Below are 23,994 nucleotides of genomic sequence, written 5' to 3' on the forward strand. Positions count from 1 at the left end.
CCTGTCTATCTGGCTCATACCCGTATCAATACAGTGTCTAGCATGTTAGGCAATAAAATGGTTTTGAACGAAAGAATGCCACCAATAAATGAACAAGCAGGCCTTGTGATCAAATATAAATGTAGTCAAACCCTTACAGCTCTCTTCTTAAGCTATAGGTATTTGGGCTTAAACTTTGCCTCATTTATGAATTATGAAAGTTAGGTGATGTGAGAAGAAAGTAACCAAGAGAGAAGTGTTTACTTAAGGAGTTGGTTATCTAGGATACCATAATTAAGGAAGCTGGTTATTTAGGGTTCTAGTTAGTTCTGTACAGATTTCATTACTCCTTGAGATCCTTGAGGACAGAACCAGCTCTTTGATTTCTGTAACCCTCGCTAGCGACCAGAATAATGCCTGGAAGGTAGTGGGCGCTCAATTAACATTTGAGGAATGAAAGAACCAAGCGGCGAACGGGGAATAAATGAATGAACGAACTGGCTCCGGAGGGCTGCAGTTCCTCCCCGCGGCAGGAGGCGGCGCCAGCGTTACGCTCGCCTGGCCGCAGGCAGTTCTTGGTCCCTCCGGCTGACCGTCCAACGCTAGGCTCCGAGGCCGGTGCAAGAGAGAGCCAATAGAAAGCCGTCTTAGTTGGTGGTCTAGTAGAGGAATCCAATGAGCGTAGCGGGTATAGGCAAGAGGCGGTGCGACGGGGAGGGGCAGTGGGGAGCGGTTGGAGGTGGGAGTTGGCGCTGCGGACCGGGCGGGGGCCGCGGAAGCTGCGATGCGGACGGTGCCGCGGCGGTGAGCTGAGCTGCCGCCAGACATGAACTCGCTGGAGCAGGCGGAAGGTAGGGTGGGCCGCCCGGGCCTGTCCCACGTCTCCTCTCGGAAGCTGGCGGCGCTCCTGAGGGGCCGGCGTCGTGAAGACCCCCGCCCCGGGAGGAGGCCGCAGAGGATGGAGCTCGGGGCCCGGAGCTTGGGGGCGCGGAGGCAGCCGTACCTGGCCGGACCCGGGGGGGCGGTGCCTCAGCTCCCTCTGTCCCCACAAGCCTAGAGGGTCGAGCTCCTCGCCAGCTACTATTTTGGTTTTCTATTCATTGGCAGACACTTGCACTCCGTGCATTGCAGCCTGCTAATTCATTTCATTTCATTCTCACAGCCCCGCGAGTTGTATCCCTGATTCCTACGGTGGTTTCCGGTAACTGCCAAGGTTAGGAAGTGCTGCTCGGTTTTTTAAAGTTTAAAGTACACCACTCGGAGCAGCTTAGACGCCCCTGTCTTCTAGAACTAGGCGCTGCCTGGGCGCCACGAAGATCACCTGTACCCCCTTCGGAGGGGGCAAGGGGAATGTCTTTCCACACCCACCCGCTATCAGTGTCAAGAAGTCTGGTAAGGCCAGACAGCGTAGCCATTAATTAAATATAAGAGCTGGAAACAGGAGGCGGGTAATTGCAGTCAGGTAGACCTCGAAGACTTTGATGTTAGGCACTACGTGGTTCTAATAGGAAGTTCTTGATTCCCGGAGAGCTAAAACTGTATTTTAATTTTATTTGCAACCCTGAAAATGTTCGCTTTTGGCGCTGGCTGAGGCAGCTGCTTAATTTCTCCCCATACGATTTTTATGAAGCTTCTAAAAGTGAATCAGCAAGTTTTCTTATATGAGAAATTGGAATTAAAGAACTCTAATGTTTTTGTTAAGTGCTTAAAAAGCTGTCGTAGTAAATGAAATAAACAGTGGAGTGATACATGGAAGTTAGTGTGTAAGACCTGAAGCAGTTAAGAGTATCTCACGTGTTGTCTTAATGTTAGGTAAATACTGTGTGACATTTCGTCAGACGAGTAAGAGTGGCTAATTGGAAAATTGACATCTTTCTACCTAGATCTCAAGGCTTTTGAGAGGAGACTTACTGAATATATTCATTGTTTGCAACCTGCTACTGGACGTTGGAGAAGTAAGTTCCTGAATGTTATTTTAAGGGAAAACTAACAATTGATAATTTTATCCTTATGTAGGAATGATTTGCTTTTATGTAAAATGTTTGCATAAATTTATTTAACATTGTGAACAATGCCTTATGAAGAAATTTTTAAGAAAAGGAAATTGTAACTGGCCTTCCCAAAAGGACAGTCTTGTGTCGTGTGGTTGTTTTTGTTTTTGCATTAAAAAAACATATTTTTGGCCAGGCGCTGTAGCTCACACCTGTATTCCCAGCACTTTGGGAAGCCCAGGCAGGCGGATCACCTGAGGTCAGAAGTTCAAGACTAGCCTGGCCAACACGGTGAAACCCCGTCTCTACTGAAAAAATACAAAATTAACCGGTCATGGTGGCACCGCCTGTGATCGCAGCTACTCAGGAGGCTGAGGTGGGAGAATCGCTTGAACCCGGGAGGCGGAGATTGCAGTGAGCCGAGATTGCGCCTTTGCACTCCAGCCTGGGCGACAAGAGCAAAACCCAGTCTCAATAAATAAATAATAAAAATATTTAAATTTTTAAATAACTATTACAACTTTGATAAAGACATACCTAATAAAAATTTCACTAGCCCGTTTGGCAGTTTTATAATTTGCATACAAACTATTGGAATAAAATTTTAGTAAGAAGAATCCTCCTATTGGCAGGGCGCAGGGAGTCACGCGCATAAAAATCCCAGTGCTGGCCGGGCGCGGTGGCTCAAGCCTGTAATCCCAGCACTTTGGGAGGCCGAGACGGGCAGATCACGAGGTCAGGAGATCGAGACCATCCTGGCTAACACGGTGAAACCCTGTCTCTACTAAAAAATACAAAAAACTAGCCGCGTGAGGTGGTGGGGGCCTGTAGTCCCAGCTACTCAGGAGGCTGAGGCAGGAGAATGGCATAAACCTGGAAGGCGGAGCTTGCGATGAGCTGAGATCCGGCCACTGCGCTCCAGCTTGGGCGACAGAGGGAGACTCCGTCTCCAAAAAAAAAAAATCCCAGTGCTTTGGGAGGCCAAGACGGGAGGATTGCTTGAGCATGGGAGTTTGAGATCAGCCTGGGTGACATGGAGAGACCCCATCTCTACTCAAAGAAAAAAAAAAATTTAGCCAGGAATGGTGGCACACCCCGAGGTCCTAGCAACTTGGGAGGATCACTTGATCCCAGGAGGTTGAGGCTGTAGTGAGCTAAGTGAGCTGTGTTCACTGCACTCCAGCTTAGGGAACAGAGGGAGACCCCGTGTTTTAAAAAAAAAAAAAAAAAAAAATAGTAAAGTCATGTTATTTAATGTATACTTGGAAAAGTTACAAAATTACCCTTAGTTGATTTTTAACAAAGCATAACTGCTGCTTTGAAGTCTGACCTAGAAAAGAAATTCACATTATTAGTATCTATTCATAAGTATCATGAGTGCTACAAAATATAATTTGAACGGTGATTACTTGCCCATGGAAATATATAGGAAATGTGGACAAATATAGGAACCATGAGATCATCAAACAAAATGCTTTGTTAGTATGTGTTTGGAATAGTTTTTGTTTGTTTTTTGGAATGGAGTCTCGTTCTGTTGCCCAGGCTAGAGTGCAGTGGCGCCATCTCGGCTCACTGCAACCTCTGCCTCCCAGGTTCAAGTGATTCTCCTGCCTCATCCTCCCCAGTAGCTGAGATTACAGGTGCCTGCCACCACGTGCAGCTAATTTTTTTGTGTATTTTTAGTAGAGACGAGGTTTCTCCATTTTAGCCAGGCTGGTCTCAAACTCCTCACCACAGGTGAGGCTTCCCAAAGTGCTAGGATTACAGGTGTGAGCCACCACACCGGGCCAAATAGTTTTAATTTCTTGGATGATCATTATTTAAATTTAATTCCTATCAAGAAGGAAGTGTAGTAGCACACATTGAGGATTTACTTTATTTCAAAGCGTAAATCGGTTTGCTGGACCAAAAAAGCACTATTGAAGCTAAGGATCTGGCAAGATTTTTTGTGTAATTTTTATTAAATCTATTTGCAAAGTTTTATTAGTATGCTGTGAGAATTCTGGTTGGTCAGAATTTACAGGTAATGATTTTCCTAGGTTCTCTGGTTTACCTAGGAATTATCCCCAAAACCTATGTTTCACTGTTAATTGAATATCTTTTAAAATGTATATGATACTGCCCTATCTTATAAAAGGTGATATAAATATACTTACTTTTTCTCTGAACAGCCAAATAAAGCATGTGTATGAGGTCCTTTCTAGTGTATTGATTTTGCTTTTGCTTATTTTTTTAAAACATACATGTGTAATATGGTGCGTGTATTTCTGCAAATACAGAATTGTAAGAAATTGAGTTAAGTCTGTTCTGAGTTCAGAACATAGTTTTGATATTTTGATCCTGTTTTTCTATATTTGCTATATTTCTGTTGCTCTTGGAAACTGGATTTCCACATTTGAAAAATGTATGCATCCTAACTGAAAGACAGGCAACGGTCATCATCTCCAGAATATTAACTGGGTCTTGATGCCCCTTTATTATTTTTTACTAATACCATTCTTAAGTGTTACTTACGATTTATTTAGAATTTCTAAAATCATGCTAGCTCAGTGGAGACAAAGACCTTTTCTGAGTTTTACTGGCAGTAATTTCTACCCTACCTTTAAGTGCCTTAAAGAAAATCCGATACTAACTGGTGTGCTCCATACTTCCTGCACTGACTTTAATGTAACCATGGCAGTCATCTGCAAAGCAAAATCCTTTAGTCAGTCTTCTCAGTGCATTCAAAAAGGAGTCTTTGATGGTTTCTTTACAGTAGAAAATGAGTTTGTTGTTTTTTTAATTTGAGTTTACAAGATCTGCAAAATCTTCACTAAGCACAGTGAACGTTACATAGCATAGACTCTTCTACTGAAGTGTCACCATCGAATTACTTTTTATTTCATTGATCTTCATAAGTTCTAACCAAATCATAAGAGAAACAGTATCCTTAATTACTAAGGTTCACAATGTTTAAGAGAATTCCTCGAAGCCATATGGCAAGCCTCCTAATTCCTGAGTCTAGTTAGTGCATTTTCCATTTAATAAAGTGCTGTATTCTTTGGTTGTCATTTAGTAGGAACTTCTGGTGATAGTATCACATATTAAGTATGTATTTGCTTACTAATTTCGTGTTTATCTTTCATCAGTGCTTCTTATAGTGGTATCTGTCTGTACAGCTACTGGTGCCTGGAACTGGTTAATAGACCCTGAGACACAAAAGGTAGAAGTTTTGTTTTAAAATCATTAGCATAATTAAATGAGATAATGGATATTGTAGTGCTTTGTTAATGATAAAGTATTCAAACACTACTACTAGTGATATTGTCGTATTAAAAATATGCCTTTTATTAATTTGCTCAAGGAAGATTTTGGCTGGCTGTTGTGAATTAAGTGTCTTTACAGGGAAAAGGTCTAAGAGATGCTATTATTTCTTAGACATTTAGTTATTTGTCATTCACTTCTGAATTTATCATTTTTACATTTTTTATATATCTCTCATTTTTACTTCAGTGTGAGTATTCTCTTCATTCTGCTTTGTTCATTGAGTGTCATCAGTGCCAGCTTTTAAAAGTTCTAAAATAGGCCAGGCATGGTGGCTCACACCTGGAATCCCAACACTTTGGGATGCCAAGGCAGGAGTTCAAGACCAGCGTGGGCAATGTAATATAACAAGACCCCATCTCTACAAAAAATTTAAAAATCAGCCAGGTGTAGTGGCGCATGCTGTACCCAGCTACTTTGGAGGCTGAAGTGGGAGGATCACTTGAGCTCAGGAGATTGAGACTGCAGTGAGCTATGATTGTGCCACTACACTCCAGCCTGTGTGACAGAGCGAGACCCTGTCTCAGAAAAAAAGAGGGAGAGAAAAAAATTATAAAATAACATTTTCTTCTATGAGTTATCTCTGTTAGTACCTTTCTACATCCCATAAAGCACTGGAGATGACTTTACAGGAAACATATGATAAAATAGCAAAGTACAATTATAATAAAAAGTCAGGACTAGATAAAAACAAGTTGGACCATGAGGTCAAAACCAGAAAGGAAACCAGCTCACTGATGTATAGGCCATGTAGCCCAACACAGTTGCCAAAATTGGATTATAAATTAGTCTCTGAGTTACCTAATCAGTGAAGTCACATTTAATTATGTGATTTTCATTGTCTGTAAGATAACACATATATCAGTTCCTTGGGCTAGCAAAGCTTTTCTTTCCCAACATTTATGTCTGAAAAAAAATTTCTTGCCTGAAGTTTAATATAGAAAACACTGAGGGATCTCCCATTGGGCACTGTGCAAAAATATCCCTATACCAAATGCAATAACTGATTTCATAATGTTATTCCTTGAAGCATCCTTTGATGAAAGCTGATAGCATGTTTCTCACATTTCCACCTCTTTCTACTAACTTGTGCCTTAATTTCAAACTCAGGGCTTTTTTTTATTAGGGAAGTAGTTAGTCTCTGATTTTTCAGTGAAGTTTCTTTCCCCCAGTGCAGTTTTATTTAGGGAGTAATGATGTAATTTTCACAAATCTTAAAAATCCCCTCCCCACTTTAAGCTGCAATTAACCAAGTAGGTTACTTTCAGTAGCTCTATTTGTATTTGTTTTACAGAAGAAAAACCTAAGAGAAGGCTTTTGTCATCAGTCTCTATGGCAATTCAGACAGCCAGAGAGGTTTATTTTGCACATAGTCTCCCTAACTTTATCTGCTGAGGTGGAGATATATAAAAGGATAGGTGGCAAGAGGAAATTGGTGATGGAATTTTATGTTAATAGAGGATTTTTATGGCAGACAGCAAACTCTCTTGTGTGTTCATTTATAAAAATCTGATCTTAAGGCTGCATTTGGTAGTCATCTTTAGGGAAAGAGTGGAAGGAGGCTGGCAAGAAGATTGAAAAAGATCCATCTTGGGAAATGAGTCTGACTTCTAATTGGAAAAAATATAAACTGATTACAGCTAGTTGAGATCTTAATAAAACACAAAATTAAATGTAATTTGAAATAGGCCCAAAACTATGTAGTTAATACAATTTTCTAAATTAGGTAAGAATATAACTATTCACCTAAGGGTTGACTCTTTATATTTCAGTATTTAATAACCCCAAACCTGACAAGAGTTTTAACCAGCAATTGTATTTGTAGCAAGAGTTGCAAACTCAGGAGCCAGTGGCTAGCTGGAAGAACCTAGGGAGAGAAAGAATATGGCAGACAGGAAGTACCTGACTGCCCGGCCTGGAGAGAACCGCTGTTTCGATGCACTGGAATGTTGCCACGGAGGGAGGAAGGCTGAAACTGATGGCTTAATTAAAATGAAGACATAAAGCACTGTATATGCTAACCTGGTGCAGGCCACACACAACAGAGCTGGCTTGTGAGAAACTGTCCTCGGAGGTTTGAAGAAGACATTCTTCTGGAATATTAACTTTTCCTTGGGTCATCATCTTTCTGGGAGCTTCTTTCCTGGTATTTTCAGACTCATTTCTTCATCTGACAAACTTCTGTAACCAGTACCATGCTGGGCCATCTGATACCTGGTGCTTCTGTCTTGAAACACGTAGCTGCGCATCTCCTGCTGTGAGAGTGGAGTGGGGATGTGTGTAACTTGATTCTCTTGCTCCCATCTAGTTACTAATCCACTTGATTTCTTTCTACCCAGGCTCTAAATGCTTGTCTTCTCTGCGTCCCCAGTCGACATTTCCATTTCGGTGCCTACTCTTGTTCCAGTCATGGATCCTGGACCCTTGTCCCTCTACATATTCTTAGACTTGTGGATTGGCCTGTTTTCTGCTATCATTTGATATGTCCAGATCTGAAATCAGCCCTTTCTTTCTCTTTCATTTTAGTTCTTTATGGATAGCTACTAATCGTTTTTCCCTTCTTGAATGTCCTGTAGTCATTTAGATCTCAGTAGCTTCAAAACCAAATTTGTTTTTTTGCCTCTGCAGGGAGGAAGGGGTGATGCTGGAATTGAGTGTTACGAGGTTATGTAGGAGTTAGCCAGGTGTAGGGAGAGAAGTAAACAAGGCAGCATATGTGTGGAAATATGGCAGGAGATGAAAATTAGACTGGGACCAGGTTATGAATGGCAGTTTGCTCAACTCTTCTAAGGAAGCTTTGTAACAGCGAAAGTAGGCCGGGCGTGGTGGTTCATGCCTGTAATCCCAGCACTTTGGGAGGCCGAGGTGGGTGGATCACCTGAGGTCAAGAGTTCAAGACCAGCCTGGCCAATATGGTGAAACCCCATCTCTACTAAAAATACAAAAATTAGCGAGGCATGGTGGTGGGTGCCTGTAATCCCAGCTACTTGGGAGGCTGAGGCAGGAGAATTGCTTGAATCCTGGAGGTGGAGGTTGCAGTAACCTGAGAACGTGTCATTGCACTCCAGCCTGGGTGACAAGAGTGAAACTCTGTCTCTAAAAAAAAAACAGGGAAGGTAACTAAATCATGTTTGATTTGTGTTTTCATTGAGACCAGAGGCCTCATCGTCACTCGTTCTATGCAGAGTTCAGTAAATATTTTTGATACGGTTGTTTTTTGATTATAGGAATGAATTTGTAATAGTTCAAGTATTTGAAATGGATGGAGGGAATACTGCTATATTTATCTTTATAGAAGACAGAAAGTCTATACACGTTTTTATTTTTACAACACAGCAACACAGAACTAAGATTATTAGAAGTCTTCAAATCCTCACAGTTTAGATGATAAAAAAAAAAATTATATATATTTATGTACAAATGGGGAGGTAGGAATCAGCCATCCTAAGATTTTTAACATTTTTATATTTTCAACTCTTCTTTTACAGGTGTCCTTCTTCACATCATTATGGAATCACCCATTTTTCACCATTAGCTGTATCACTCTAATAGGCTTGTTCTTTGCTGGAATACACAAGAGAGTAGTTGCACCATCAATGTATCCTTTACCAAGGATTAAGTTTCATTCTCTGAAGTGCTTTCTTGATGTAGGTAACGGTTAAAAGCTTACTCTTGCTGGGCACGGTGGCTCATGCCTGTAATCCCAGTGCTTTGGGAGGCCGAGGTGGGCAGATTTCCTGAGCTCAGGAGTTCGAGACCAGCCTGGGCAACATGGTGAAGCCACATCTCTACTAAAATACAAATAATTAGCCAGGTGTGGTGGTCTGTGCCTGTAATCCCAGTTACTTGGGAGGCTGAGGTGGGAGAATCGCTTGAATCCGGGAGGCAGAAGTTGTAGTGAGCTGAAATCATGCCACTGCATTTCAGCCTGGGCTACACAGCAAGACTCTGTCTCAAAAAAAAAAAAAAAAAACATAAAGCTTACTCTTGAAATAAGACATTTTCCTTTGACTACATGTATTCAGTATAGCTGCTCGATGTCGGACGGTATTAGCAGAATACAATATGTCTTGTGATGATGTAAGTATTTTTTTGGTTAGAAAATTATAAACCTGCATGAAAACACTGAAATCTTTGGCTTTAGAAAGGTAGACGTTTTTTTAGCAATAAATTTTCTCTGTGGAATGAATAATGAGAATATACTTAGAGCACTGATTTTAAGAATCTTTTACATTTAACATCTTTGGCACTGAGATCTATCTTACAATCAGATCTGACAAATTGGGAGAGTTGACAATCTTTCTTAATGGCATAAAATCATGATGCATCTTATAACTGATGCATCTTAGAGTCAGTAAAGTACAGTGGTTGGTTGTTATTGACCAAAAATGGCTCAGCAGATACTGGTTTTATAAACTACTATTATTTATCAGGTGATATGCTATATATGTTATTTGTAAATAGAGTCATAGATTAATTTGTGGACTATGGACATATGAACCTATTGTGTTTTTAAAAGTAGATGATGGGAGACTGTGCATGGTGGCTCATGCCTCTAATCCTAGCATTTTGGGAAGCTGAGGCAGAAGGATCTCTTGAGTCCAGGAGTTTGAGAGCAGCCTGGGCAACATTAGCAAGACCCCATCTCTACAAAAAATGTAAAAATTAGCCAGGTGGTTGGCACACACCTGTAGTCCCAGCTGCCTGGGAGGCTGAGGCAGGAGAATTTTGCTTGAGCCCAGGAGTTTGAGGCTGCAGTGAGCTCTGATCATACCACTGCATTCTAGCCTGGACGACAGTGAGACCCTGTCTTTAAGTAAATTAAAAACTATCATGTACCAGTGTATAATAAGGGTGTCGCACAATTTTGATAGGTAGCTTCTATTTTGATTTGCTTATTTTATTTATAAAAGTGTCTTAGCCTTCATTTTAAAAAGTCATTAAACAAATAATACCTATTCATTACAGAAATTAGAATAAGGAGGCCAGGCATGGTGGTTCACGCTTGTAATCCCAGCACTTTGGGAGGCCAAGGTGGGAGGATTGCTTGAGTCCAGGAGTTTGAGATGAACCTGGGCAACATAGCAAGACTCCGTCTCTACAAAAAATGAAAAGAGGAGAAAAAAAGATGTATGTAGTATTTTAAAATAAAGAGCTCAGAAGGAAGCTCCACACAAAGCATTGAAAGCATAACTTAATTGTTTAGTCTTGACTATAGAGAAGCATTCTTATTCCTTGCACATACCATTTAAGGTTTATAAATAAGCAGTGTTATTTTTACTAGAACTGTGTATTGAAAAAATTTTGTCTTTTCGTTTTTACAGACAGGAAAACTAATTTTGAAACCTAGGCCTCATGTTCAATGACAATCTTCACTCATTGTTATGGGACTTAAAATAGCCTTTCTTCAAATAAGTGATACAGCAAAAAGCCATAAAGGATTCCTTTTGCGTTGGATATGTAAAGGTCATAGCAGCAACTGACAAGAAGTGTGCAATATTTACCTGGATTATCTTGATGATGGTGACTCATTATCAGTGCTTTGGTACTTTTGATTACCTGTGTTTCAGTATTAGTGTCACTTTAGTACTTCAGATCCTGCAAAGATTTTTGCAGATGAAGTATGTATGTATGTTACTAAGTTAAACTTAGAAACAGAACCTCATTCAGTTTTTATAATGTATTTTTGCAAACTACTGTAAATAGCCAATCAATGCCAATGTTAAACAAAGAGGAAAACGTTGTGTGGACTTTGTTCTCCTGCACCGGTATTTCAGGAACATCTGCTTGCCATCCCCACAGCTCTTTAAAACTGGCTATTATGTGTGCCTTTCATTCTTACACTTCTAATCATACTGCAGGAAAAACAGTGGATTCAGCTTAGACTGAGGAAAACTCTCCATTATGTTGTAAGAAATTATAGATGTTTTGAGAAACACTTTTTGTCAAACTAGATATTGAACTCCAACTATTGTGGTTTTATTTTTAGTTCATTGTTTTCATTTAAATGCTAAATATCCTTTATATTGCTTTAATAATTTTTTTTTTTTTTTTTTTTTTTTAACGGAGTCTCGCTCTGTCGCCAGGCTGGAGTGCAGTGGCATGATCTTGGCTCTCTGCAACCTCTGCCTCCCGGGTTCAAGCGATTCTCCTGCTTCAGCCTCCCAAGTAGCTGGGACTACAGGCACATGCCACCATGCTCGGCTAATTTTTTTGTATTTTTAGTAGAGACGGGGTTTCACCACGTTGGCCAGGATGGTCTCGATCTCCTGACCTTGTGATCCTCCTGCCTTGGCCTCCCAAAATGCTGGGATTACAGGCATAAGCCACCGTGCCTGGCCTCTTTAATAATTTTTAAAATACCCTAAAGGCTTGTGAATATACAAGTCTACTGATAAATTATGTATTGTCTGGGAATTTGATAGTCACTGTTTTAGATAACTGGATTTTACGCTGTGGTAGACAGGCTGTGACACTAGTGTTGCACAGGTATAACTGATCATTCTACACCTTCACCAGAATAACTTGGGAGCAGTGCCACAAACTAGAGTCTACAATTCTCACTGTTTAGAGAGTGTTAATGACATACTGTGTATGCATAATAGCCACATGTACTATAATAGCCCTTAAAATTAAACTATTGAGATTGCTGTAAATATTTTAAAGTACTGGAGGTGCCTTTTACCTGTTTATTAGATTTTGAAAAGGTCTAAATTATTTCATGAGCAATCTTTTAAATTTCATTTAACATAAAGCTGAAAATTCAATAACAGGATAAAAAACTTTTTAACAAGGCTGCCATTTAAATGTGTTCATCTTAGCTTTCACATGTATAAAATTTTATTCTTTGAACTGCAGCAATAAAACCCTCTGCTCCTAAGAAGTCTTAAGAGGGTATTCTATATATTCTGCTTTGTTTTATTTTCTGTAAATTTTGTAGGTAAATATGTGCATAAAAAATAAATACTTTATATATAACTCATGATTGAACTTTTTCTTTGGTTTATTGTAAGTTTGTAACTCTGAAAAAAATGTTAAAACATGTTGTCTGTATCAGATATAAGCTAGTTCCAGATGAGATATTTTACTTTAGCTCTGTGTCCAAGACAGCAAATTTCAAGTAGCATGTGTAGCTACCCAGTTTATCAGGTTATGATTACTTTTAATATGTCTTATTCATCATAGTCTAATAACACTTGGCTGTTAATCAGGAAATACAGGTTTTGTCATATTGCTCTTTACAAACTTGGATTGCCAGTTTCCTCCAAGAGCATAAAGCTGAAGAAATATTTCATAGGCCCTTCATCTTTTTTGGAGTCATGAATTCCTTTGAGGGTTTAATAAAAGACTTGACTCCTCCTCTAGGAAAACCCACCTGTGTCTTTGCATGCACTTGGAGGGAACTTCAGATGCCACATTACTTGGATTCCATGGGCTTCAAAAGAAAACAATCTGTTACAGTCCAGAGACTTTTCATACCTTAACTTCTAGCAGAACAACTCATTTTCCTAAAGAGTCTCCATTTGGAATGGTCCAAAGATCCTTGTGACGTTAGTGTCTAACCACCACCTCTTACCTTCTCATCCCTTCTCGCACGTTGTTAGGAGGTCACTGATAGAATCCAATCATCTAATTTTACAGGTGGGGTAGACAGTCTCAGATTTGCGAAGTGTCTATATGAAATCCCCACAACTTACTAAAGACAGAGCCAGCACCAAAATCCAAATCTCTGACTCAGATTGAATGGATTTTTACATATGTGTGTGAAGTGAATTTATTCAAGAGCCATTATAATATTACTGTTAAGAATGTAGACTGTTAAGCCAAACTGCCTGGATTTGAATCTCAGATCTGCTACTTGGTAGTTTTGTAACTCTAGCTAAATTATGCAACCTTAGTTTCCTCATTTATTAAATGGGCATAATGCCAGTTTCTTTGGTACATTGAGATAATATATAGGATATAGGCATAATGCTAATCTTCCAGGCTTATTTCAAGTCTTAAAGTGTTAATTCATGTAAAGCACTTAAATAGTGCCTAGCTGCAGAGTCAATCCTCAGTAAGTTTGTTAACCCAAATCTTTAAGGGGGGAAAAAAAAACCCTTATTGTTACAACTTTGCCCAAAGTCAACATCTTAGTTGAGATAACCATGAGGAAATTTCACCTAATCTTTTGAACCAAGCAAACTCCTGAAAACTCGACTAAAGGCAAAGAGGATATTTGGCCTTACTCAGAAAATGGTGTTCGGTGTTTTCCTCTTCCTGAGGAGCCTCTCTGAAAACATTCAAGCTCATGACTATCTGATAGTGCTGCTTTTTGAGACGCTCTTTTTTCATTTAGAACTAGCCATCTTGACTGGCATTTTATAAAGATTTAACAATCCTGACAAATGCCCTGCCGTCAGCAACTGAGGTGTCTCTCGCTCCCTGTCCTGTTGAAACCATAGAAATTTGAGTCTTACTCTTCAGACTCTAAACTTTATGCTTTTACAAAGGGTAAGTATAATTTCTTTTTTTCCCACCAAAGATAGGAAGTGCATCTTGTCTGCTTCATCATGGAACACGTTAAAATCTGATGTTTTTAGTGTACCACTGATACCTGCTATGCCAGTCTGACTGTATGAGAGAGAAAAATAAAAGGATATTTGTTACCCTATTTTAAAGTGTGTTCATCACTTTATAGACTCCCATTTACATGGCAAATGTTTTGCTGGGTTATTAATGTGTGAGAAAATTAGCTGGGCATAGCACACACCCACAGTCTCAGCTACTCAGTAGGCTAAGGTGGGAGGATTGCCTGAGCCTAGGAGTTCAGGGCTGCAGTGAGCTATGACTTGTGTGACTGGACTCCAGCCAGGGTGACAGAACGAGACTGTCTCAAAAAAAAAAAAAAAAAAAAAAAAAAAAAGCAAAATGAATTTCTGCCCTTTCAGAACCTCAGAACTTGTTATCTGGTGGGTAGTACAGACCAGTGGTCAAGTGGTCAAGCAGTTACCATGTGGTTTAAGTGCTACGGAAAGTAAAGATGCAAGATGCTACAGGAGTCCATGGGAAGAGGACCCAGCCAGACCAGCCTTTCCAAAGTAGGTGATTAGCAAACATCTGGTGTGTGTTGCCAGCAGGGGGAGAAGTTTTGCCGGGGAGGGGGCTGTGACGAGAGAAAACGGGAAGAAGTAGGAACCAGAACATGGTATTTCACGAGGGCAATGGGAAGCCATCAAAGTGTTTTCAGTTAAGGAAGTGGCAACTGGATATGCATTTGTGATGACTGACAGGGCAGGACCTGGGAGGCCAGCTGGGAGTGGCTGCTGTAGCTCAGATGAGATATGTGGGCCCCAGAACTAGAGTTCAGGAAGTGGAATCGGAAATAAAACCTTAAAAAACAATCTGTGCCTGGGCTTACCCAAAAACCTCTTAGAAGGCAAATGATAGGTCAACTTTGGCAAGTGGGGAATTTTTTTAATATTAAAAAAATAGGCTGGGCGTGGTGGCTTATGCCTGTAATCCCGGCACTTTGGGAAGCTGAGGCAGGTGGATCACCTGAGGTCAGGAGTTTGAGACCAGCCTGACCAACATGGTGAAACCCCGTCTCTACTAAAATACAAAAATTAGCCGGGCATGGTGGAAGGTGCCTGTAATGCCAGCTACTTGGGAGGCTGAGGAAGGAGAATCGCTTGAACCTGGGAGGTAAAGCTTGCAGTGAGCTGAGACGTGCCACTGCACTCCAGCCTGGGCAACAGAGTAAGACTCTGTCTCAAAAAAAAAAAAAAAAAAAAAAAAAAAAAAAGTTTTGAATTTTGGAGTTTTTCAGATTTTTGATTTTCAGTTTTGAGATGCTCAGCCTACCCTATTTCAACTTGCTCCCTCACCCCCACAAAGGATTATTTTGAAGTAAATCACAGACATCACTTGATATAGAAATATTCCAGTAACTATCTCCAAAAGTTAAGAAAAATTTTACATATAACCACAACACTGTATCATACCTGAAACGCTAATAACTTTGTAGCAAATTTATACCAAATATTCTGCTTAAACTCCTCCAGCTGTCTCATAAACTTATCCTTTAGAGTTGGGTTATTTGAATTGAGATCCAGAAAAGGATACTTGAATAGTAGCAGTTTCATAACCTAGGACCTAGGTTTCTGAAATCCCTGTTTCCGAATTCTATCTGATTACATATGTGACCTCAATTTATGCATATGGAATACATTTTCAATAAATGACATACAATTAATGGATGGATGGGTACAGAAATTTTTTTAAAAAAGGAGAGAGATAACAAAATGACGTACAGTGACTTCCGCTGAAAGCTTCCACAATAAAGCAGCACCATTATCACGGTGAACATCACTACCATCTCTTCACGTGCTAACAGCCACACAGGAAATGGGACTCCAGCACACAAGCCACAACGCATCCTTAGAGAGAGAGCACCCAGTCCTGATGACAGCACAGGGTTCGGAAGGAGACCTCGGGAAGACAGTGAAATGGGTATGTTTAAATGTATGCAGCGACAGACAAAGATGTTGGACATTAGGGAAAAAATAATGACAAATTGATGGGAAACCAGGATAAGAAAAAAAGGCAATTACTAACTCCAAGAACAGAGGAAGGAATTGTGGTTTAGTGGGCTTCTTAGTTCAGCAGTGAGCAAAATTTGCATTGTCCTAGAAATGTAGTGTGATTTGATGTAATAGAGAATTCCGGTACAATTTTGTTGGGCAAAGGAGAAATGGAGGAGAGAGTTTTGGAGAGCTTACCTATCAGACCTTACCCATCAGACCAGCAAGTCAAGAGATAACACATGATACTGATAAATTAGAAAGAGTGATAGCTTATCATTTGGGAATACAGAGATAACAACAAGAGAAACAGAAGGGGCTGGACTGTTTACTTCCCATAGAGGGCTTGGGATTCTAGAGAAGGCAAGAACCTGCTGTTCTGTTCTTTTCTTTTTCCTTTTCTTTTCTTTCTTTCCTTCTTTCTTTCTTCCTTCTTTTTCTTTCCTTTCTTCCTTCCAGACTCCCTCCCCTCCCCTCCCCTTCCCTTCCCTCTCTTCCTCTTCTCTTCGACTGAGTCTTGCTATATTGCCCAGGCCGGTCTTCAACTCCTGGACTCAAACGGTCCTCCTGCCCCGCCCCCCAAGTACTATGATTAGAGGCATGAGGCACCACATCTGGCCCTTAACTTTTTAAATTGTGTATGCACATGAAATACTTTTTTCTCAGTGAGGTGCCTAAGTGTGAGTTTGCTAGATGGAGTAATTTATTTCACAAGTGGGCAAACAGGTATAGAAAGCATACTGACCAATTTGGGAACCTTTCCCCTGCTCTCATATTTAGTCATTTACTATGTTCCTCCTTTTACCTGGTGTTATCTATTAATTAAAACTTTGATTTCCTCAATTTACTAGCTCTTAGGTATCTATCAGCAAATTCAGTAGGAGACAGCGTATTGCAGTTATTACAAACTAAACTCTGGAGCCTGACCATGTAGGTTAAATTCCGTGTGTCACTTACGAATCATGTGCTGTGCTCTTAGGCAAGAGGCTTGCCCTCTCTGTGCCTCAGTTCTCCCATCTCTAACATGGGGCTATTGACATTTTGTGGTATTGCTGGTGGATTTAGTAGCTTAATATATGCAAAGCTCTTAGACCAGCATTTGGCACATATCGAGGGATCAATAAATAGTGACTGGCTGGGCGCAGCGGCTTACGCCTGTAATCCCAGCATTTTGGGAGGCCAAGGCAGGAGAATCGCTTGAGCCCAGGAGTTCCAGACCAGCCTGGACAATGTGGTGAGACCCCATTTCTACAAAAAATACAAAAAAATTAGCTGAGTATTGTGGCGCATGTCTGTAGTCCCAGCTACTCAGGAGACTGAGGCCGGAGGATTGATTGAGTCCAGGAAACTGAAGCGAGCTGTGGACAACAGACTGAGACCTGCTCTCAAAAAAAATAAAATAAATAAATTAAATAATAAATAAATAAATAAATACTGACCATCAGCAAGAAGCTCGCTCTCCAAATAGGGAGTACAACCCATTAAAATTAACCGTGAATTTGGAGGCTGGGCACCGTGGCTCATGTCTGTAATCCCAGCACTTTGGGAGGCTAAGGCAGGCAAATCACCTGAGGTCAGGAGTTCAAGACGAGCTTGGTCAACATGGTGAAACCCCATATTTACTAAAAATACAAAACTCAGCTGGGCGTGGTGGCAGACGCCTGTAATCTCAGCTGCTCGGGCGGCTGAGGCAGGATAATTGCTTGAACTCGGGAGGCAGAGGTTGCAGTGAGCCAAGATCACACCATTGCACTCCAGTCTGGGTGACAAGAGCGAAACTCAAAAAGAGAGAAAACAATGAATCTGGGGAACTGATCAAAACAGAGACGGCTCTGTGGGCTTTAAAAAAAATCAACTTGGCCAGAGGCAGTGGCTCACGCCTGTAATCCCAGCACTTTGGGAGGCCGAGGCAGGTGGATCACAATCACGAGGTCAGGAGTTTGAGACCAGCCTGACCAACATGGTGAAACCCAGTCTTTACTAAAAATAGAAAAATTACCCAGGCATAGTGGCATGTGCCTGTAATCCCAGCTACTCAGGAGACTGAGTCAGGAGAATCACTTGAACCTGGGAGGTGGAGGTTGCAGTGAGGGGAGATTGCACCACTGCACACCAGCCTGGGTGACAGAGTGAGACTCCGTCTCAAAAAAAAAAAAAAGAAAAATAAAAAACAACTTTACATATAATGAAATGCATCCATTTAAGCTGTACAGTGTGAATTTTAGTAAATGTGGCCCCTGTGTAACAATCACCACGAGCAAGACACAGAATATTGTTATCCTCTTAAACATTTCCTTTGTCAGGTCCCATCCCCCAATTCCTGGCCTTGGGAAACTACTGTCCTGCTTCTATCACTGTAGATTTGTCTTTTCTAGAATTTCATGCAAATGACATCATAGTATAATTATGCAGTACAATAATCCTGTCTCTGGCTTCTTTTGTTCAACATGCTTTTGAATTTTTTTTTTTTTGTCAACATGCTTTTGAGATTTTATCTATGTTAACACACATGTTGGCAATTTGCTCCTTTCTTTGTTTATCCATTTACAGGTCGATGGGCATTTGGGTTGTTTTCAGTTTGGGACTATAATTCATAAAGGTTCTATGAATAATCATGTACAAGTCTGCGTGGATACATCACTTTCCTTGGGAATACCATGGAGTCAAATTGCTGGGTCATGAGCTGCCTATGCATGTAGCTTTATCAAAAACCATCAAACTGACCAGGTGCAGTGGATCATGCCTGTAATCCCAGCACTTTGGGAGCCCAAGGCGGGAGATCACCTGAAGTCAGGAATTCCAGACCAGACACCATGCCCGGCTGTTTTGTTGACTTTCAAGTAAATAGAATGTCCTTGGCCAGCTGCAGTGGCTCATGCCCGTAATCCGAGCACTTTGAGAGGCCAAGGCAGGAGGATCGCTTGAGACCAGGAGTTTGAGACCAGCCTGGGCAGCACAGAGAGACCTCATCTCTACAAAAAATTTTTAAAACCATTAGCCAGGCATAGTGGTGTGCGCCTGTAGTCCCAGCTACTCAAGAGGCTGAGATGGAAGGATCGCTTGGGCACAGGAGTTTGAGACTGCCGTGAGTATGATGGCGCCACTGCTCTCCAGCCTGGGCAGCAGAGTGAGACCTTGTCTCAAAAACAAACAAACAAAAAAACCCAAAAGGATATCTTGGCACACTGGAGCAAAAGAAGTTAATGCCGGTTTTGATCACAACCATGTAAGGTGTGTCACTTTCCAAAGTTCGGATGAGTTAGATGGGATTTAGGGTAATATGTATTAGGATTAAATCCTACCAAGCAGGGTGGTACTGAGGGTGTGGAAAGGGTGGGGTGAGGGGGCAAGGCTGCGAGAGGGCAACAAAACTCTCCTCCTGTCACCCCACAGTGTGGGACGGCGTGAATGTGGGGTGGGAGGGATGTCAGTCTTCTCTGAGGGGGCGCAGGAGCAGGCGCTTGGGGTTGAGCAACTCACAGCAGAGCATGTAGACCTGGTCCCTATGGCTCATTCACCACAGCAAGCACCCAGGCCCATGGTCACTGCGTGGTAGCTGGAGCTGCAGAGAGCAAAGCCAAACAGGAGACTTACTTTTCTCACCTTGCCAGTGAGACCACCTGGGCAACATGGTGAAACCTTGCCTCTACTAAAATACAAAGCAAAAGGAAGGGGCCGGAGCTTACAAAAGATTTGCACCAGTCATAGCGGAGGCTTTTAAGCATGTTTCAAATGATACTGATGAGAGTTGTAAGAAGCATATTGGAGGCCAGGCATGATGGCTCACGCCTGTAATCCCAGCACTTTGGGAGGCCAAGGCAGGCGGATCCAAGGTCAGGAGATCGAGACCACGGTGAAATCCCGTCTTTACTAAAGATACAAAAAATTAGCTGGGCACGGTGGCGGGCGCCTGTAGTCCCAGCTACTCGGGAGCCTGAGGCAAGAGAATGGCGTGAACCCGAGATGGAGCCACTGCACTCCCGCCTGGGCAACACAGCAGGGCTCTGTCTCACAAAAAAAAAGGAAAAAGAAAAAAAAAAAAAGAAGAAGCATATTGGAAGACTGTTGTCTATTTGGGAAGAAAGGTCTGTTTGTGCAAACAATGTATTTAGAGGCCAGGCATGGTGGCTCACGCCTGTAATCTCAGCACTTTTGGAGGTCAAAGTGGGAGGATCACTCAAACTCAGAAATTTGACACCAGTCAGGACAACACAGATAGACTCCATCTCTAAAAAAAAAAAAGAAAAAAAAGAGTCAGTTGGACATGGTGGTGTGCTCCAGTGGTCCCAGCTACTTGGGAGGCTGAGGTAAGAGGATCGGTTGGGCCCAGGAGGTTGAGGCTTTGAGTCATGATCACACCACTGTACTCCAGCCGGGGCAACAGAGCAAGACTCTGTCTCAAAAAAAACCACAAACAAGCAAACAAACAAGAAACAATGAAGTAATGTATTAGAGCAAATTAAACAAGCTCTGTGAGGCAATAAGAAGCCTACGAAGTAAATTTATAGACAGATAAAGATGAATGAAAATGAAACTTTTCCTCTCTGGGATCTGCAAGTGAGCCACCACCACAGACTCTAAATCTCATGAGAGCATTATAAAATCTAGAACATGCAGCCTTGGGTGATGCAGCAGTTCACTAGAGGATCGCTTTTTTGCCTGCTGTAGACCAAGAAGTATCTCTACTAGAATAGCAGATAAAGAACCTGGAGAAAGGCTTTCTAAAGTGATGGATGCATGTATGTTGCCAGGAGATTACAATGGCAGAATGGCAGCAGAAATAGATGAGAGGAAGCAACTCACGCGAATGTTAGCACATTTTCTTCATTGTCCAATGGAAGCCCTTGCAGAGAAAGCATTAATTGGAAGAATACAAGTGCAAGTGAGCCAGAGTTTCCCTGGTGTGCAAAGAATTCAGGTCCCTGATCCAGAGCCTGACAGACTAATCTCAATTACCCAATGTCACTGGCAGCTGCATGCACCTGCCCTTTGCAGGGACATCTACGTTGAAGATTAATGGACCAGGTTCTTTCCTGGTCCCAAGACTGCAAGAGGTGGAGACAGGTGGATAGTCCTGTAGTGGTATTTTTGCATATTTTTGAGAGAGAAACACTAGCACAAGAAATGACAATTAGTAAAAATGTTCAAAATGTTGGTTTGTTTACTATTTTCTTGGTAAGTTAGCATGAATTAGTTTTGGGGTGGTGGGGTTTTGAGACAGTGTCTTGTTCTGTCATCCAGGCTGGAGTATAGTGGCATGCACCTGACCTATCACTTTGTTTAAACAAAGTGATGGGCTGGGCCTGTAGTCCCAGCACTTTGAGAGGCCGAAGTGGGCGGATCACTTGAGGTCAGGAGTTAAAGACCAGCCTGGGCAACATGGCAAAACACCATCTCTACTAAAAATACAAAAATTTGCCGGGCATGGTGGCACATGCCTGTAGTCCCAGCTACTTGGGAAGCTGAGGAAAGAGAATCGCTTGAACCCAGGAGGTGGAGGTTGCAGTGAGCCGAGATGCACCACTGCACTCCAGCCTGGGCAACAGAGCAAGACTCTGTCTCAAAAAAAAAAAAAGATGATCTGTGTGTATTAATAAGCTCACAAATAGTGATTATTTTTAAAAGGTCTTTTGGTAATTTTTTTTTTTTTTTATCCAGGGCCTTATGAGAAATCTCATGTTTCTGTTTCTTCATATATTTTCAATTGTTTTTCTTTATTTTCCTCACTGTCTAATCACTGTATACTATGTAATTCCTAAAGGAGAAAAACCAATCAGAGTTGGTTGAGACTTTATTTTGGTATAGTTAGGACTGGATTGTAGATGAGACTAAATGTCTCAACATAATCTTATGTTTGAACAAAGATTATCCCCCTTTTCCCCAAACAAAGTATGGATTCTGTCTCCGTGCCTTTGATTCCATATTCCCTAGAGACTGATCATTTGATATTAAACATGGAGGTCATTAGCCAGGCATGGCGGCCCACACCTATAGTTCCAGCTACTCAGGAGTCCGAAGCAAGACAATCGCTTGAGCTGAGGAGACAAAGGTTGCGGTGGCCAAGATCATGCCGCTGCACTCCTAGCCTGGGTGACAGAGGGAGATGCTGTCTCAAAAAAAAAAAAAAAAAAAAAAATCGTACCAAGTAGATGTGACTTGCTGGTGTTGAAACCTACGTGGTTTTTGTTTTTGTTCGTTTGTTTGTTTTTTAGTGGTCATCTTGGCTAAACAGTCAACAAAGCAGGCAATAGATTTCAAAGGTAAAGATGTAAATATTCTACAACACAAAACTGATCTGGCTCAAGCAATGCTCGCTATCGGCTTTGTCCAGAAAAAAAAAAAAAAAAACTTTTACTTTTGTATTTTTATTTTTTAGAGACGGAATTTCTGTTGCCCAGGTTGGAGGGAAGTGGCACGATCATAGCTCTCTGCAACCTTGAAATCCTGGGTTCAAGTGATCCTCCTGCCTCAGTCTCCTGAGTACTTGGGGCTACAAGTGTGCGCCACCACACTGGCCTTTTCTTTTTTTTTTTTTTTTTTTTTTGCATAGAGACAGGGTCTTGCCATATTACCCAGGCTGCTCTCAGACTCTTGGCTTCAAATGATCCACCCACCTTGGCCTCCCAAAGTGCTGGGATTATAGGCATGAGCCACCACACCTGGCCAAAAAGTCTTTTTAAATATTAGTTCTCTACTTGAAAAAATGTTTAACCTCTTAGTACAAAATAAATAATTGAAAGGCTATATCAGCAATTGGTTTATTTTTGTCCCTTTTGCTATTGGTTAAATAAGTGAAATGAAAATCGTAAGTCCGAATGTTTTATAGAGAGGTTATCTATTTCTTTTTCTTTTCTTTTTTTTTTTTGTGACAGAGTCTCACATTGCCGCCGGGCTGGAGTGCAGTGGTGCGATCTCAGCTCACCGCAATCTCCGCCTCCCGGGATCACGCGATTCTCCTGCCTCAGCCTCCCAAGTAGCTGGGATTACAGGTGCACACCACCACGCCCGGCCAGGTTTTTGTATTTTTAGAAGAGGCAGGGTTTCACTATGTTGGCCAGATTGGTCTCCAACTCCTGACCTTGTGATCGGCCTGCCTCAGCCTCTCAAAGTGCTGGGATTACAGGTGTGAGCCAGTCAACGTTATCCATTTCTTTCACAAGTATAATGTGGCATCAACAGACATGATTGTTTAGAGTTTACCAAACTTTGCATGTTTTATCACATTTCACACAGATTCCCTAAATAATAAATTGTAAACATTTCATTTATTTATTTGAGATATATAAAACAAGCCTTCTGTTACTTTTTTTTTTTTTTTTTTAGATAGAATCTCACTCTGTCGCCCAGGCTGGAGTACAGTGGCATGATCTCAGCTCACTGCAACCTCTGCCTCCTAGGATCAAGTGATTCGCCTGCCTCAGCCTCCTAAGTAGCTAAGATTACAGGCGCTCAATACCACACCCGGCTAATTTTTTTGTATTTTTAGTGAAGACGGGGTTTCACCATGTTGGTCAGGCTAGTCTTGAACTCCTGACCTCAAATGATCCACCCACCTTGACCTCCCAAAGTGCTGGGATTACAGGTATGAGCCACATGCCTGGTCACTCCATCAGTTGCTTTTTAAAAATCCTTACTTCCAGGCTGGGTGTGGTGGTTCATGCCTGTAATCCCAGCACTTTGGGAGGCCAAGGTGGGAGGATCACTTGAGCCCAGGAGTTCGAGACCAGCCTGGGCAACATAGCAACACCCTGTCTCTACCAAAAATGCAAAACTTAGCCAGGCATGGTGGTGCACACCTGTAGTTCCAGCTACTCAGGAGGCGGAGGTGGAACGATGGTTTCTGTCTGGGAAGTGGAAGCTTCAGTGAGCTGAGATCATGCCTTACACTCCAGCCTGGGCAACAGAGTCAGACCCTGTCTCAACAATATTAATTAAAAAGAAAAAATAAAAATAAAAATTTCTTACCTCCATTGTTACTTGAAAATTTGATAAATCCTGATTTTGATGTAGCATGGAAGGTAATGCAAAAACAAAACTACATAATCACTAATATTAATAGTTACTTATTTAAAAATTGAAGTGATATTAGCCCATTGATCAGTTAAAATAAATAAAACAAGTACAAAAATAAGAGTGACCTTTAGAGGAATCAGGGC

The 23,994-nt window shown here is 41.5% G+C and overlaps 1 protein-coding gene, 1 long non-coding RNA gene and 1 pseudogene across 2 annotated transcripts; 2 read left to right on the top strand and 1 right to left on the bottom strand.

Moving 5' to 3' along the window:
- The first annotated feature begins 691 nt into the window (after window positions 1-691).
- On the top strand, window positions 692-12,258 carry CNEP1R1 (CTD nuclear envelope phosphatase 1 regulatory subunit 1). The gene is made up of 6 exons (XM_023189590.1): window positions 692-830; window positions 1,863-1,934; window positions 5,099-5,172; window positions 8,762-8,871; window positions 9,299-9,353; window positions 10,598-12,258. The coding sequence occupies exons 1-6, from the start codon at window positions 806-808 to the stop codon at window positions 10,637-10,639; spliced, it is 378 nt and encodes a 125-aa protein (XP_023045358.1). The 5' UTR covers window positions 692-805; the 3' UTR covers window positions 10,640-12,258.
- Window positions 12,259-12,355: 97 nt separating this feature from the next.
- Window positions 12,356-19,646, bottom strand: LOC111524409. Its single transcript, XR_002725778.2, has 3 exons — window positions 19,319-19,646; window positions 15,569-15,746; window positions 12,356-12,708 (listed from the first exon to the last, which is right to left on the bottom strand). It is a non-coding gene; the product is annotated as an uncharacterized LOC111524409 (long non-coding RNA).
- A 641-nt stretch (window positions 19,647-20,287) lies between these two features.
- LOC111524405 lies at window positions 20,288-21,056 on the top strand (annotated as a pseudogene).
- The last annotated feature ends 2,938 nt before the right edge of the window (window positions 21,057-23,994 follow it).

Source organism: Piliocolobus tephrosceles, chromosome 17 (assembly GCF_002776525.5).
Source record: "Piliocolobus tephrosceles isolate RC106 chromosome 17, ASM277652v3, whole genome shotgun sequence".
Taxonomy (NCBI): domain Eukaryota; kingdom Metazoa; phylum Chordata; class Mammalia; order Primates; family Cercopithecidae; genus Piliocolobus; species Piliocolobus tephrosceles.